The 17,779-nt window shown below is 41.0% G+C and overlaps 1 protein-coding gene across 3 annotated transcripts in view; it reads right to left on the bottom strand.

Annotated features, from left to right (window-relative positions):
* The window catches only part of Atrn (attractin), a 150,002-nt gene that overhangs the window by 34,395 nt on the left and 97,828 nt on the right, over nucleotides 1-17,779 (bottom strand). For all 3 annotated transcript variants that reach the window (XM_052725495.1, XM_052725497.1, XM_052725496.1), the window contains exons 23-24: nucleotides 16,610-16,688; nucleotides 14,533-14,690 (exon numbers count right to left, since the gene is read on the bottom strand). In XM_052725495.1, the coding sequence (XP_052581455.1) occupies nucleotides 14,533-14,690; nucleotides 16,610-16,688 (237 nt within the window). The remainder of the gene's footprint in view (nucleotides 1-14,532; nucleotides 14,691-16,609; nucleotides 16,689-17,779) is intronic.

Raw genomic sequence — 17,779 nt, 5'->3', positions numbered from 1 at the left:
GGCTGCAGGACTGGCGGTTGAGAGATTTGTCCTGACCACGGGCCAGGCAGAACTGGAGAAAACTTCAGCTACAAATGGCGCCCAATGTGGGGCAAGAGTTTCCACCTAAAACCTGAGAAACAAGATTGTAAAACTGAGCTAAAAACAGCTTCCTAGTTATCTCTCTCAAGTTAGAGGCAGCCGGCGGGTTTGAGCTACTATGGCGTCAGTATGGCAGGAATGAGGCGTCTACAAGCAGCACATTACTCTGTGTGGTGGATTTAGTCTTTGCTAGTACAAAAAAAAAAAAAAAAAGAAGTTTCTGGGCTACACGCTGCTTTGATAGAAGCATAGAACCACTGTTTCTAAGAGTTGATGGCTCCCAGAGCTGGCGGTAAACGTACCACCGCCATGTTGGGAAGCTGAGGTGGGCGGAGCCACCAGCCAAAGCTGCTATTTTAGCCCTAGTAATGCTGCAGTTTAAAACAATAGATTCACAATAAGGCAGATTCAGACAAGAATTTAAATGGAACAAGACTTTAAATGCTTTACAATGTGTGTAAAAATATGTAGGCTTGAAAGAGAGAGAAAAAGGAATATATACAGTTATATAAAGAAATACATAGTTTTTAAAAATAAAGTCTTTAAAGAGACAGTAAAGGTAGTATAAAAAATAAGCCATGTAAAGATGGATATTACACAGAACATCTGGATTGTGTTGTCTTTGGGATTTTTTTTTTTTTTTTTTTTTTGGTTTTTCGAGACAGGGTTTCTCTGTGTAGCTTTGCGCCTCTCCTGGAACTCACTTGGTAGCCCAGGCTGGCCTCGAACTCACAGAGATCCGCCTGGCTCTGCCTCCCGAGTGCTGGGATTAAAGGCGTGCGCCACCACCGCCCGGCCATCTTTGGGATTTTTTTTTGTTGTTGTTGTTGTTTTTTGGTTTTTCGAGACAGGGTTTCTCTGTGTAGCTTTGCGCCTTTTCCTGGAACTCACTTGGTAGCCCAGGCTGGCCTCGAACTCACAGAGATCCGCCTGGCTCTGCCTCCCGAGTGCTGGGATTAAAGGCGTGCGCCACCACCGCCCGGCCATCTTTGGGATTTTTAACTGCAGAAAAACATTGGATCGTAAAAGCTGTTGAGTTAAACCAATATGTATATTTTAAAGGTACCTTGACTTCAAAATTTGGATGTAAGGATATGTTGCTTTGAAAAGGAGGCTCCACTTTTGTTTCCACAGAAAGCCAGAGGCTATGGATTTGTTCCAGATTAAGATATATCAGGTTTGACAAGCCAAGACCCCCTGAAAGGTTTCTGATGACACCATGGCCCAGATGATCCAACATCCAGAACGGTTTCAAGGCAACTGGCTCACACGATACACCCTCACGGACTACTCCATAATCCTAAATTTTTCTTTGTGTCCCCATAAGATACAGCACCCCCCTCCAGCAGGAAGTAGTAAGAGAAGCTACGCCCAAATTCCCAAATATACCAAGCTGGCTTTGGAGATGGAATTGGCTTACTCCTTCTCTAAACCCAAGCATATTGCTAAAAAAAAAAAAAAGGTTAAGAGATTCTTCTGTCCCACATCAAAAGAGCCCTCTGGTGTGGGACAGAGAAAAACCAATATTTTTATTTAAAACAGGTTGATTATAAATGTAATCTCTTTCTAAAGAAAATAAGGGGATATGATATAGACATGATAGGATGAAAGGGTAGATTAATGAACCTACTTTTAAAAGCAACAACTTGTTTGAAATGTTTTACATTGGTATAGATTTTAGTTTATTGATACAAATTTAAAGTTAATTTTGTTATACTGTATGTGTATTTTTACTCTTGTTTAAGGTATTATGTTTATACAACTCATTTAAATTGTAATGGACCAATTAGTCTTCTATGATAGTCAAACTTATAGTCATGTTAAGTTTTCTAGGTATACATAGATATATTTCATATAGATAGATAATCTTCAAATACTTCAAAGACCTACAGAATATGGCATTTAAAATATTTTTAAAAATTTAGACTTTCTGGACAGTGAGACATGTCTGCTCATGGCAGCACCAATTTACTTCAGAGAGGAGGATGGGCATCGAAGACACTCCATATGGAGTTTATCTTCTTCTTGGCAGAAATAGCCATTTGGGCAAGAAACTGTTCTTGCCTGGACTGCTTAATCAACTGGACATGCAGGACCCATAGGAAGGTGACCACTGAACTTTGCTTGGCAAAATGGTCCTTCAGGTTCCTGCTTTGCAGAGGAAACTGCCAGATATTCTATAGGACACAGAGAAAAATGACTGAGAGGCTCTAGGCCTGTGGGCTGAAGACAGATACCCTAACTTTACAAAAGAACTTTGGATGACTGTCCAGGCTACCCGCTGTCTCTGTTCACTCTTGCAAAACTCTCAAAAGTTGCTTACATCCTTCTCCCATTCCTCAGGTAATATTATATCCTTCTGAGGTCTTTGATGTAGTTGAAGACTAGATAGTTATAATTTTCCTTAGTTATGATAAGAGATAAGTTAGATATGAAACCTTAGACTCACAAATATAGGAGAGATAGGATATCTTCTTTAATTTTGCCAAATACAAATAGACCAGATATTATAAATAGACTAGATATTGTAACTGTAATTCTTGCTTGATAACTGTTTTGTTATATGTAATTTTAAAATGTGAAAGTTAAAAACCTTCCTTTTTGAAAAAAAAGAAAAGGGAAAGTGCTGTGGATATTGCTTTGTATAAATAAAATGTTGATTGGCCAGTAGCCAGGCAGGAAGTATAGGCAGGACAAGCAGAGAAGAGAATTCTGGAAACAGAAAGGCTGAGTCAGGAGATGCTGCCAGCTGCCGCCATGACAAGCAACATATAAAGACACCGGTAAGCCACAAGCCATGTGGCAACTTATAGATTAATAGAAATGGGTTAATTTAAGATAGAAGAACTAGATAGCAAGAAGCCTGCCACGGCCACACAGTTTGTAAGCAATATAAGTCTCTTTGTGTTTACTCAGTTGGGTCTGAGCGGTTGAGGGACTGGCGGATGAGAGAGATTTGTCCTGACCGCGGGCCAGGCAGGACTGGAGAAAACTTCAGCTACAGATGGAGATATGGGGAATGACTAATGGACTTCATTTGGGAATGAAAATTTCTAAATTTATTGTGGGAATGGCTACAGAACTCTATGAATATAGTAAAAATAAATGAGCTTTTTACTTTAAATGGGCTGAGTTATATGATGTGTGAATCATATTTCAATAGATAAAGCATATTTGAATGAATAATTTTCACATATCCTCTTTTGGATACAATAATTCTTTTAGCACCAATAAACATCACTCTAAAATCCAAATGAGTACCCTGTTTTCAAAGCTGATTCCATACTGCCTTCCCTTTTGAACACTGGTCTCTTACATGAAATACCGAGTATAGAGGAGGCTTTAATATTAGTTCCATGTTAGAATAACAACCTCTGTTGTAGTCAGTGGCAAGCCAGGGCCTTGCCTTTCCAGCTGTGGGCATGGCAGAAGCCATCTGAGTCCCTGCTTCTGGGGAGAAAAGTGAAGACAGCCTTTAGAAAGCCAGAGCTGAGGGAGAGCCCTCACCCACAACCGACCAAGAACTAGGTGTTGCTGTCTGCAAAACATCAATTACCTCCTACACATAGCCTCTTCAGTCTGGGTGTTTGTTTTTTTATTTTCTGTTTTTAATTGCATCTACAAAGATTTTTATAGTTACTTTCAAATTCCCTCAGCAGCTATGGATTTTGATCTGCTTCTAATTACAGAAAGGAACCCTTAGATGAGCCACTGGAGGAAATGGGAGTTTAGAATGACCACTTTAAAAGCACCACTGTTGATAAGAACTTCTGGGTAGAGAATTAAGATTCCCTCAGTTACTGTGCTTTTAAAAAACGATGCTCAAAGTAAAAAGGTTTGTTTGCATGGAAATCATCATTTAGGTATTTTCCTACAGTCTGCATTCAAAATGTCTCTGTCTTTACTATTAGGACAGCTGCTAATGTAGGTATGTGTATATTTAGGAATCAGAGGAAAGCTCAAAGGAAAATACTGAAAAGCCTCCCTTGTAGAGAATATGATACATTCACCCAGAAATGCCAGCTCAGCCTCCACACTGCGCATAGCCATTGTTGAAATGCAGAGAATGGGTGTGTTAATAACCAAGAATACTGGCTTTCCTTGCATACATCTTCAATATCCTGAAAATACAGCAGTTATTTGTACCAGAGAGAAAGGCATACTTTGAAGAGAACTTACCTGTGCTTTTCAAAGAAAGCTTGGCTAACTCAATGCTGAGCACACCATCGTTATTTTCCAAGTACCCCTGAATGCAGCTCACAAATGGATCTTTACCAAGTCACTGATCCAGTCCAGATAAGGAACACCAAAAAGTCAGGGGAAAATTAACACCTCATTCAATCTTCAATGTACAATGATTACTTTTTAAAGTAAGTGTGAGCAAGAGCTCCCTCTAGAAGGCCAGCTCTAAACCATGCCAGTGACTTTCGGAGGGTGGAGCCAGAGGGCACTGGAAGGAAAAGACTAGAACTCAGCACTAGCAATACCAGGATTGGTTATACACAGAGGCACGTTCGAGTACGCCTCTTTCCAGTTGTGGAAGACAGCAGCCGCAGCAGGAGCCAAATGCTCACTAACCATCTGAAAATTCTGTTTCCCAGCTCTGAGCAACAGTCTGGTGCTCAACTGCATTGTGCCCATGATGAGATCAGTATGAAAACAATCTAAACTCAAATCAGTAAGTAAGTTTAATACAAACCAAGTCCAGTAGTTCACATAGCAATCTGACAGCAGGTGGAAAGATGGCCCAGCCATTAAGAGTATGTATTGCTCTGGCAGAGGACTGGCATTTCATTTCCAGCACACAGATCCCGTGACTCAGAATTGCCTGTTAACTCCAGCTCCAGAAGATTTAACACTTCTGACCTCCTCAAGCACCCACACACATGTGCACACATCCACACACATAGCCATGATTCCAAATAAAATAAAGCTTTAAAAACTCCCAACAAATGTAGGTGACACTCAACTGAAAAGGGTAGGGAAGGAGAGGGAGGTTAATTGTGCTGACTGGAGCCTGGGCCCAACCTCCCCGGGATCTTAGAAATAATCTAAAGCCCTGCTGATCTTACTCTAAATAATTGGTGGCAGAATTCCTATCTACCCCATATAACTCCCACTCCTGATAGGCATACCCTGTGTATCTCCCTTCTTCAGCATGGGTGGGCACAGACACATCTAAAAACAGAGAAGGCTTAGAAGTCAGACTCAGAAATTGTAAGAGAAACTTGAAGCTTTAGTATATGTATTCATTTCATGTATATGTGTATAATATATATAATGCTATAACATTTTCAAATGTTTTATAAAAATGGAACCATGAAGTATGCAAACTTCTAAGAATTTTTTCAGTAGCAAAATTTCCACAGAGTTTACCAGTTGGATGATTGACAGCTCCTCCCTTTCCCTTCCCATTTTCCCCTCTCTGTGTATGTCTGATTTATTTTTTCTAGTGTTTTGAGACAAGGTCTTCTGTAGCTTAGGCTGGACCCAAGACTAACACATCACATGGTCCTGACTGCCTTAACCTTGTGCTGTGGGATGGTCTGTATGTCAAATGTGTTGCTGATTGGTCAATGAATAAATCGCTGATTGGCAGTGGCCAGGCAGGAAGTATAGGCAGGACTAACAGAGAGGAGAATTGAGAGAACAGGAAGCTGGGTGAGAGAGACACTGCCAGCCACCATCAGGATAAGGAAGATGTAAAGTACCGGGAAGCCACAAGCCACGTGGCAAGGTATAGATTAATAAAAATGGATTAATTTAAGCTGTAAGAACAGTTAGCAAGAAGCCTGCCACGGCCATACAGTTTGTAACCAATATAAGTCTCTGTGTTTATTTGATCGGGTTTAAGCAGCTTGGGACTGGCGGGTGAGAGAGATTTGTCCTGACTGTGGGCCAGGCAGGAAAACTCTAGCAACAAATGGCGTCCAACGTGGTGGCAAGAGTTTCCCCCTAAAAACTAAAAAAAAAGATTCTAAAACGGAGCTAAAAACAGTTCCTAATTGTCTCTCTCAAATGAGCGGCAGCTGCCGGTTTGAGCTACTGGTGGGTTCCTAGTGTGCGCGCTCGACCTGCGGTATGGCGGGAATGAGGCCTCTACAAGTGGCACATTAAGCTGCTTGGTGGATTTAGCCTTTGCTAGTACAAAACAAAAAAAAGAGGTTTCTAGGCTACATGCTACTTGGATAAAAGCATAGACCCACGATGGCTCCCAGAGCTGGCGGTAAGCATACCACCGCCATGTTGGGAAGCTGAGGTGGGCGGAGCAAGCAGCCACAGCTGCTGCAGTTTAAGGCAATAGATTCACAATAAGACAGATTCAGATGTAATAGTTTAAAATGTGTGTAAAATATACGTAGGCTTGAAAGAGATTAAAAAGGTGATATATACAGTTACAGAAACAAATACATAGTTTTAAAAAATAAAGTCTTTAAAGAGACAGTAAAATTAATATAAAAAATAAGCCCCGTAAAGATGGATATCACACAGAGAATCTGGATTGTGTTGTCTTTGGGATTCTTAACTACAGAGAGATATTTGATTGTAAAGGAACCTGAGTTAAACCAATATACATATTTTAAAGGTACCTTGACTTCAAAATTTGGATATAAGGATATGTTACTTTGGAAAGGAGACTCTGCTTTTGTTTCCACAGAAAGCCAGAGGCTATGGATTTGTTCCAGATTAAGACACATCAGGTTTGACCAGCCAAGACCACCTGAAAGGTCTCCGATGACACCATGGCCCAGATGATCCAACATCCAGAACCGTTTCAAGGCATCTGGCTCAGATGATACAGCCTCACGGACTCCTCCATGATCCTAAAATTTTCTTTGTTTCCCCAGAAGATACAACGCCCCCCTCCAGCAGGAAGTAGTAAGAAAAGCTACGCCCAAATTCCCAAATATACCAAGCTGAGTTTAGAGATGTGTAAAGGTTAAAACCTTCCTTTTTAAGAAAAGAAAAGGGGAAGTGCTGTGGGATGGTCTGTATGTCAAATGTGTTGCTGATTGGTCAATGAATAAATCGCTGATTGGCAGTGGCCAGGCAGGAAGTATAGGCAGGACTAACAGAGAGGAGAATTGAGAGAACAGGAAGCTGGGTGAGAGAGACACTGCCAGCCGCCATCAGGATAAGGAAGATGTAAGGTACCGGGAAGCCACAAGCCACGTGGCAAGGTATAGATTAATAAAAATGGATTAATTTAAGCTGTAAGAACAGTTAGCAAGAAGCCTGCCACGGCCATACAGTTTGTAACCAATATAAGTCTCTGTGTTTATTTGATCGGGTTTAAGCGGCTTGGGATTGGCGGGTGAGAGAGATTTGTCCTGACTGTGGGCCAGGCAGGAAAACTCTAGCAACAACCTTGCAATCTTTTTGCCTCGTTTCCTGAATGCCAGGATTGTAGGCATGTGACCACAATGTTCCACAATTCACTTCCTTCACTGCTGCCAATCATTCCAGAGTACAGGTGCTGTGGGACGGTCTGTATGTCAAGTGTGTTGCTGATTGGTCAATAAATAAATCACTGATTGGCCAGTGGCCAGGCAGGAAGTATAGGCGGGACAAGGAGGAGAATAAAGCTGGGAAGTGGAAGGCTGAGTCAGAGAGACACTGCCAGTCGCCACGATGACAAACAGTATGTGAAGATGCTGGTAAGCCACGAGCCATGTGGCAAGGTATAGATTTATAGAAATGGATTAATTTAACGTGTAAAAACAGTTAGCAAGAAGCCTGACCACGGCCATACAGTTTGTAACCAATATATAAGTCTCTGTGTTTACTTGGTCAGGTCTGAGCAGTTGTGGGACTGGCAGGTGAGAGAGATTTGCCTGACCATGGGCCAGGCAGGAAAACTCTAGCTACATACAGGTGCCACAGTTCATTTAGCCAGTCAACCATTAAGAATATTTGGGATTTTCTCTAGTTTTTGGCTATTATGTATAAAGCTGCTAAATATTGCTATAAAATGCTATAAACATTTGTATATCAGGCATTTATGTGACCATTGGTTTTCATTTCTCTCAGACAAATATCAATCTATTTTCCAGAGTAGCTGAATCATCTTACATAGCCAGATATGTAAGTACACTGGAGTACTGGGGTTTCACCTCCTATTCAGTGACTATTGGCTTTAAACATCTTTACATGTGATTACCTGATATAAGCAAATTCTCTCTGGCAAAATGTCTCTTTGTGTCATTTGACTATTTTCCAATTGGTCAATAAATAAATCACTGATTGGTCAGTGGCTAGGCAGGAAGTGTAGGCGGGACAAGGAGGAGAATAAAGCTGGGAAGTGGAAGGCTGAGTCAGAGAGACACTGCCAGCCGCCACGATGACAAACAGTATGTGAAGATGCTGGTAAGCCACAATGTTCCACAGTTCACTTCCTTCACTGCTGCCAATCATTCCAGAGTACAGGTGCTGTGGGACGGTCTGTATGTCAAGTGTGTTGCTGATTGGTCAATAAATAAATCACTGATTGGCCAGTGGCCAGGCAGGAAGAATAAAGAATAAAGCTGGGAAGTGGAAGGCTGAGTCAGAGAGACACTGCCAGCCGCCACGATGACAAACAGTATGTGAAGATGCTGGAAAGCCACGAGCCATGTGGCAAGGTATAGATTTATAGAAATGGATTAATTTAACGTGTAAAAATAGATTGATATTTGTCTGAGAGAAATGAAAACCAATTAATCCATTTTTATTAATCTATACCTTGCCACGTGGCTTGTGGCTTCCCGGTACCTTACATCTTCCTTATCCTGATGGCGGCTGGCAGTGTCTCTCTCACCCAGCTTCCTGTTCTCTCAATTCTCCTCTCTGTTAGTCCTTAATTATTAATGCCTCTATTGTTAAGTTTTGAGAATGCATATATTCTGTAGTTGTTTGGGGTGATGGTTATTCACTCTATAGACCATGCTGGCCTTAAACTCAGAGATCTGATTGCCTATGCTTCCCAAGTGCTGGAATTAAAAGTGTTTACCACTACCGCCCAGCACTTGCAAATAAGTTTATTCCAGTATGTAGCTTGGCTTTTCATCCTCCCCCCCCCCCCCCCCCCCGAGACAGGGTTTCTCTGTGTAGTTTTGGTGCCTGTCCTGGATCTCACTTTGCAGATCATGCTGGCCTCAAACTCACAGAGATCTGCCTGGCTCTGCCTCCTGAGTGCTGGGATTAAAGGCGTGCGCCACCACTGCCTGGCTCATCCTTTTTTTTTTTTTTTAAGACAAAATCTATGTAGTCCTGGCCTTGCCTGAATAGGAAGGCCTTGAACTCAAGAGATCCACCTGCAATACACACAGGTAAAACACTCAAACACATAAAATAAATAAATAATCTTTAAAAAAGACAAAAAAATGGTCTGATATGGTCCAATTTATTAATTTTTTTCATGAATTATGTTTTTGATATCAAGTCTAAAAACCTTTTGTTTAACCCTTGGAGATAGATTTTTCTACTTTTTTCTAAAATTTTTATAGTTTTATTTCTTTTTAATTAACAAAATTTTAAGTGTATGGGTATTTTTCCTGCATGCATGTCTGTGCATCACATGTGTGCTTGGTGCCTGAGGAGACCAGAAGAGGGCATCAGATCCTGGAACTGGAGTTACAGCTTTTTGTGAGCTCTCACATAGGTGTTGGGAATCAAACCCAGGTCCTCTGCAAGAGCAGCCAGTACTCTTTACGGCTGAGCCATTTCTACAGCCCCTAGTTTTATGTCTTACATTTACATCTGTGATCCATGTTGAGGTAAATTTTGCATACCATGTGAAGTTCAGACTGAAGTTTGTTTACTTACTTATGGTTGGCCATGTGTGTTAGCACTATTTGTTGGAAAGGCCACACTTCTTTCATTGAAATGCCTTTGCATACGTGTTAAAAATCAGCTGACATCTCCATATGCTTTTATTTCTGGTTCTAAAGCTATACACCTAGTTGGTTCACTATTCAGGCCTCTAGCAGAATGTCTTAGTACTGTTCAGAAACAGCAAGTCTTAACACTAGGTACAGTGTTTCCTCCTATTCTATGCCTTTTCAAAACCACTACATCTGTTCTATATTTTGTCTTCTCATATAAATTCTATAACATCCGTGTGTGTGTGTGTGTGTGTGTGTGTGTGTGTGTGTGTGTGTGTGTGTGAAATTATTTTACACTGTGCTGAGATACATAGAAAATCTACCATTTTAACCTTTCTGGCTTGTTTTTGGGGTTGTCTTCCTGTGTTTCCAGAGCAGTCTTGAACTCCTGAACTAAGCAATGCTTCTGCCTCAGCTTCCCAAGGAGGTGGACTACAGGCGAGTGTCACTGTGCTGGGTTCCCCTCTAATCAATTTTTAAAAATCTAAAAATATTTATTATATTTTATATGTGGGAGTGTTCTGCTTGCATTTAGGTGTGTACACCATGTGCAGAAGTCAGAATCCGGTGTTGGACTCTCTAGAACCAGAGCTACAGATGGTTCTGAGTTACCATGCGGGCACCAGGAACTAAACCCAGGCCTTTTGTAAGAGCAAAAAGTGCTTTTAATTGCCAAGCCATCTCTCTAGCTTCCATTTAACTCACGTTTAAAACATACAGTTCAGCAACAGTAATTATATTCATAACTGTATACAACACAAATATCTACACTTCCAAACCTTTTCCATCACCCCAAACAAAAACTTTCTAGTAATCTGAAGGCAGCAATTCTATGTTCCACTCCCCTAGTCACTGTTAACCTCTAACTGATTGCCTGACTCTAGGAACTTACGTATTCTAGACATTTTAGGTAAGTGGGATAAAACAGTATTAGTCCTTTTGTGACCATGCTATTTCACCAACACTGCTTCCAGGAGGCAGTTCTCTCGTTACAGCACTGTCTTGTGGCTACACTGGGTACCTGAGGCTAACTGCCCCTAAGAACCTCTAGCCAGTTCTCCTGTCTCTGCCAGTCATCTTGCTGCAGAGTGCTGGGGCTAAAGACACCACCACTACACTCACATCTTTTTTACAGGTTCTGAGGACTCAACTTCGGTCATCAAGCTTGTGAGTAAAGCATTTTTACTCACAGATCCATCTCCCTAGCCCATGTCAGAGCATGTATCAGAATCTCACTCACATATTAGCTTCACTCCTAAAGACTACATCATTTGCCACATTTCATTTATCTGCTCATTTGCTTATGGCATTGGGTTATTTGCACCTCTATAGTATTGGGAATGCTGCTGCTGTGGACACTGATTTACAAAATGGTTTATATAAGAACAGATGCTACAATAATTAGGTATAAAGAAAGAGTGGACAAGTTTATATCAATACATTTAAGATGAGTAAACTACTATCTAGAAAAAAATACCAAAATGACTCATTTAGAAGAAAAAAATAGAAAATATCCAAAAACGTTAATTTAGTAGATTTTTTAAAATAAAAAGTCTCTTCAAATAAAACACTAGAATCAAATGACTTAGCAAGAATAGATATTCATGTAATTCTAATCTCTTCAAAAGATAAAAGGAGCTGGATGTAGATGTACAAGCCTTTAATCCCAGCAGAAGCAGGTAGATCTCTGTGAGTTGAGGCCAGCCTGGGCTACATAGTACATTCCAGGTCAGCCAGGCCTGTATAGTAAGACCTTGTCTCAATAACACAACAATGCAACACAACATAACATAGATGAAAAAAAAATCCTAATTATTGAAGGTTAGTTCAGGTCAGATAAGGCACTTGCTACCAAGCCTGACTTTGCTACAAAGCCTGTGTGATCCCCTGTGACCTCATGGTGGAAGGAGAGAACTGAGTCCTTAAAGTTGCCCTCTGACCTTCACACACACACACACACACACACACACACACACACACACACACACACACACTGAAATGTAATAAAAAATTTAAAAGATTAAATTAATTTAGCCTTGACATCAAAACCATAACAAGGATAGGGAAGGAAAATTATTGGACATTCTCTTAGATGCAAATCAAACAGATACTAGGAAACTGAATCTAATAATGTGTGAACTAAGGAAACAGTACATCATGCTCAAACTGAATTTATACCAGGAATCCAACAAGCCTGGTTTGTACATCAGGGAGAAGAGTCTTTATATTCACTGAGGAGGAAAGTGTAGGATCCTGGGGTTAGCTAATATGAATGACTATGCACTAAACATGGAAGTTTGTGAATGTCCAGGCAGAGATGTCAAGGTAGCAACAAAGAATACTGGTGTGACATTTCCATGGCAGCCAGACTAGAGACAGCACGGAGAAGCACCAGCCCACACCAGTAGGACTAAGTCACCAAGGCCAGACTATAGGCTACCCCAGCATTTAATGAAGTAAATTCCCCAAGTGACTGACCAGAAAATAAAGAAAGGAAAGGAGACACATAAGACAGTGATTCAAGTGTGTGGTATGTGATGGTGCTTTCCAGGTTGGGGAAAGAAAGAAGCTATCCTGTGGGCTGATGAGTGAACAGACGAAAAGAAATAGAAAAGGGAGCATGGCCTTTGCTTAAAAGGCTGGCGAGGAAGGAAACTGCACGAGCAAAGGGAGACGCATCGAAGATGAACAGGCCTGGAGACCATCTAGACAGGAAAAGGAGTAGTGGGAAAACAACCTAACTCTTGTCTTCAGCCAAAGTCCCATGAAGACATACCTGCAAGAACTAAGTTCCAAACCCATGCCAGTCATCAGTACTGAAATGCTTCTGAAATTGATCAGGTGAAGATGCAAAAGACCCCATCAAGTAGCTACACTTCCTTGACAGCACATTCACCCAAAATAAAGTTAGGAACAGGAAGTACTGAGGCAGGAACATGATTATAAAAGTTCAAAGAAGCCATGGGTCCTGGATAGGAACACACTAGCTTCCTCGGAACCAAAGAGCAGGCTGACAACAACAGAAGTGACAGCAGGTAGTAATACTAACCCTGCGACTTCCCTTCTGGTCCTCCCACACATAAAGAATCTGCAGACTGGAGAGGCTCCATGATTTGTACAGGAACCAAGAATCCAACCCCTGTCTGTTCCACTCTAAATCGACATTTTTACACAGCACTTCAGACTGCCTACTGCTGCCTCCTCCATCTGCCTACTCTAAATTGTAACTAAGACACCACTTTGGTATCTCTTCTTATGTCATGTTTTGTACCTTATTGGTTACATGTATGTGGTAGTATTGTGTTCCCCAAAATACTGTGCACCCTAATAAACTTATCTGGGGTCAGAGACACAACAGTCACTAGATACAGAGGCTAGAAAATGGTGGCACTCACACCTTTAATCCGAGCACTCCAGAGGTAGAAATCCCTCTGGATCTCTGCGAGTTCAAGGCCACATTGGAAATGGCCAGGCATGGCGACACATGCCTTTAATCCCAGAAAGCGAGCCTTTAATCCCAGGGAGTGGTGGTAGAAAGCAGAAAGGTATATAAGGCGTGAGGACCAGAAACTAGAAGCTTTTGGCTGATTAAGCATTTGGCTGGTTAAGCTTTCAGGCTTCTAGCAGCACAGTTCAGCTGAGAGCCATTCGGATATGAGGACACAGAGGCTTCCAGTCTGAGGAAACAAGATCAGCTGAGAAGTTGCCCAGGTGAGGTTAGCTGTGGCTTGTTCTGTCTTTCTGACCATCCAGCATTTCACCCCAATACCTGGCCCGGGTTTGATTTTATTAATAAGAATTTTCAAGATTCCTGCTACACATGTACTTGTTTCATTTATACTCAATTCCGTATTAAAATTTTGTATTTCTAAAGGCTTTTACATAGCAAGTACTCAAGGAATAAATACATAATTAGATGCCAATCAACTTTTTTTTTTTTTTTTTTTTTTTGGAGGCAAGGTCTTGCTATGGTCTCAAACTCAGGGTGATCCTCCTGCACTGGTCTCCCAAGTCCTGATATTACAAAAGTAATACTTTGCATAGCTTCTAACTTGCTTTTAAAAGTGCTCTGAACCCTTCTTCACAAGTGATATGACACTCTTAGAATATTTTCTCTCTGTGTGCACATGTGTGAAGGTATACATATGTGCACATGCATACAAAGGCAAGAGGTCATTGGGTGTGTCTTCCTCAATCACTCTCTACCTTACTTTTGGAGACAGGGTCTCTCACTGAATCTAGAGCTCACAGATTCAGTTTGGACTGACTGGCCAGCAAGTCATAGGGATCTCCCTGTCTCCTGCTTTCCAGTGCTAAGGTAGCAGGTACACTGCGTGTCCCACTTATTATGTGAGTGCTGAGGATGCAAATCCAGGTCCCCATGCTTGTGCAGCAAGCCTTGCACTCACTGAGCATCTCCCCAGCTTCTAGAACAACATCCATGTGCTACTCAGTCTTATACCAAGGATCCTCAAAGGTAAAGCATCATTGTACCTTTCAGTGACCACCGATTCCAAATGAGGGAATTTAGTCTTCACTAAAGAGATTCCACTATCTTCATACAGTGAAGTTAAAAAGCAGTTCTTACCTGAATTTTGATGGGCCAGGTGAAATTACTGACATAAACAAAGAAGGTAATGTTAGGATGGTTGCGAAAATCAAATTTCTCATTAGAGAAGCTATCTTTGTATTCCTTAATGTTGGTTTTTGAAACAACGGGCATCTCTTCTCCAGCCTGGGTTCCAGCTAGAAGGAAGCAAAGAATGAAAATAAAGACTCTTTTTTGGAGGAGGTAGGGCATGACAGTAGACAGTCGTCCCTCGTTAGTAATGAGGGTAACAGTTTACTGACCACTTACAATGTCAAAGAACAGCCTTTGAGCCGAGTCTCTACTTTATATAACACACTCAGACCCTCATTTATAGATTAGAAAAACTGAAGTTCCAAGAAATCATTAAGTAACTTGCCTTAGGTTTGACAGCCCACAGGGAATGGAGCTGGGATTTGAACCTAAGCAAACTGACACATAAACTTGTATCCAAACCCTCCACACTGAACATGGCACATGTGGTCAGGAAATTATCACCAGAGTCCTTCCTATAAGAGGCACTGCTGGGGACTGGAGGGATGATGGCTCAGCAGCTAAGGGCACCAACAGCTCTTCCAGATCAGAATCCCAGCAGCCACACAGCAGCTCACAGCCACCTGTAATTTCAGTTCTAGGGCACCCAACACCCTCTTCTGAACTCCATGGGCATCAGGCACACAAGTAATGCACTGACATACATGCAGGCAAGACATTCATACACATAAAATAAAACAGGCACTGGCATTCACTCTGCACAGAACACTTCAAGTCCATTGTATTTCTTCTTCACACTGTGAAACGTGACAATGCTTCAGGCCTCTGTACCAGGGACACTTATTCAATCATCACTTCCTAAGCAGAAATGTCCTCAAGTCTTAACAGAGAAGAAGGTGCTCACGTGGCCACTCAGTCCTCCTTTCTGTCACCAGCTAACACTGCATTCAGGACCCTACCTAGCAGAAATCTGTTTCTAGATGGTCCTACCACATTTTGTATACTCTATTGGCCAAGAACATGAGTATGTGCAGACTCAAAACAAATACATTTCTTTATGCATGAGTTAATCTTCAAGCACTACAAGTACTTCCTTTATTTCATTTATTCCTTGTAACACTCCACAATTCAGGCATAGTTATGAATATGGCCCAACACGTTGCAATATAAAAAGGTTGAATACACTTGTATGTAACAAGGTATTTTTACCATATCATTTCATACACAAGGAAACTGTATCAGAAAATTTAGGTAACTTGGGATTAGAGAGACAGCTCAGCAGTTAAGAGTACTGGTTGTTTTTTCAGAGGACCTGGGTTCCATTACCAGGACAGATGTGATAGCTCACAATTGTCTGTAACTCCAGTAGACTCCCCCTCACCCCCCATCTGATGCCCTCTTCTGGCCTTCTCAAGCACTGCACATACATGGTATACTTACATACACACAGGCAACAGCAAACACACAATTAAATAAAACAAACTTAAAAGACAATTTAAAAAGAAAAGAAAGATTTGATAACTTGTTTAACACCGCAGTGCAGGTAAATTCAAACCTATGTCTATCTACAGAGTTAACAAGTTATGGAATAGCTATCTATCTTAACTGCTATACCAGGGCCATCAGAATTTTAGTGAGTCACCATAAGATAAACAAGAAAGGAAAAGCTGTGCTTTTAGGACTTATTTTAATTATCAAAGTATGGTTATTTCTACATATTAAAATCCCTTTTCACTGAAAGAGTTTTCATTTCTTCAAACTGTGAGTCATTTTAATTTTTCACCTGTGAAGCACAGACAGAGAGATGATCACAGTGCTAGATGGTGGCACAGAAAGGTCGTAAGAGTTGGTAGCAGAGCAGGGAGTGACCACCCAACAAACGCAGACCTACAATGTTGGAGGCAAGGACTGTGATTACTCACTCGGAGGAATCCTAAGGTTAGGAGTTGTACATACTCGTTCAAGGTGTCATGCCTCCTAACAGGCAAAGGTGGACTCTGAGCTCATTCATCTAGCTCCAGAGGCCCCTTCCCACTCCTATACTACATTTGCTACTCCATCATTCCCCTGGGTGTGTCTTTACCTGAGAAGCTGGTAGCCCAGGTGATGTTGAGGTTGAAGTTTTTGGAGGCATTGATAAACATGTCCAAATCCCTGTTTTGCTGATGAGAAATGCACACAATTAGAAAATTGTTAACACTTTTCAGATTTTTAAGACACAGCAACAAGCAGGTCTTAGTACTCTCAACCATCTTAATTACAGACTATTTTACGTCTCAAGAGGAGCTCGTGCTTATATAAAGAGGTAGTTACATTTCTTATCAATTTTCCTCAACACAGGTAATAAGCTGAAGATAAAATTTCATTTGCCTCCCATGGAAGTGTGAAATCCAGTACTTTATCCAATGTCAGCCCCATGAAAAAAGGACCCTCACCTTCTGTCCTCTGTCAGAGGAGCTTATCTTCAGCATTTCTGAGCAGCTGTTCTAAAATGCCCAAGGTTCCCACTTATCAGGAATACATCTGATCTAGTGGTCCAATTTCTATTTAATGATAACTGAAATTCATATGACTAATCCATATATTATGAAATGTCTCTCAAATAGGAACTGGTTTCTAAAAATCTTACACAGGTCAAATGTACTAAATTTAAAACATAATTTATATACATTCTTGATTTAAAAAATATTTCTCTCACTAAAATTATTATAAGAAAAGTATGTCTGAGCATGGTTTCTTGGCTTTGAAAATCTTGTTTTCCTTTTACAGCAGTTCAAAGGGCCAGTTTCATTTTGATTTTTGGTTTTAATAAATGAGGTTTTATCTCTGAGGAATCTGTGGAGCTGGACATAAGTCACTGTTAGCTGTGCTAGGTAAATTCTAATGATGTTTTTAGTTTTCACTGAAATTTCACTAACAAATCTTTCTTGGTGCCTGTGGTGATTTGAATGTGAATGGCCTCCATAGACTCATATATTTGAATGCTTGGTCCCCAGTTGGTAGAACTGTTTGGGAAGGATTAGGATGTGTGGCCTTGTTGGAGGTGAGTCATTAAAAGTGGGCCTTGAGTTTTGAAAAGCCTGTATCATTCTCAGTTAGCTCTTTCTCTCTCTGTCTTCTACTTAAGGATAAGATGTAAGCTCTCAGCTACTGCTCCAGCACCATGTCTGTCTGCCTACTGCCAGAATCCCTGCTATGATGCTCATGGAATCTAACCCACTGTAACTCTGAGCCCCAAATTAAATGCTTTCTT

The sequence above is a fragment of the Peromyscus californicus genome, unplaced genomic scaffold, assembly GCF_007827085.1.
Source record: "Peromyscus californicus insignis strain IS unplaced genomic scaffold, ASM782708v3 Scaffold_7__1_contigs__length_154581171, whole genome shotgun sequence".
Taxonomy (NCBI): domain Eukaryota; kingdom Metazoa; phylum Chordata; class Mammalia; order Rodentia; family Cricetidae; genus Peromyscus; species Peromyscus californicus.
Note: the sequence above shows the minus strand (reverse complement) of the source record. Positions and strands in the feature narration are given on the sequence as shown.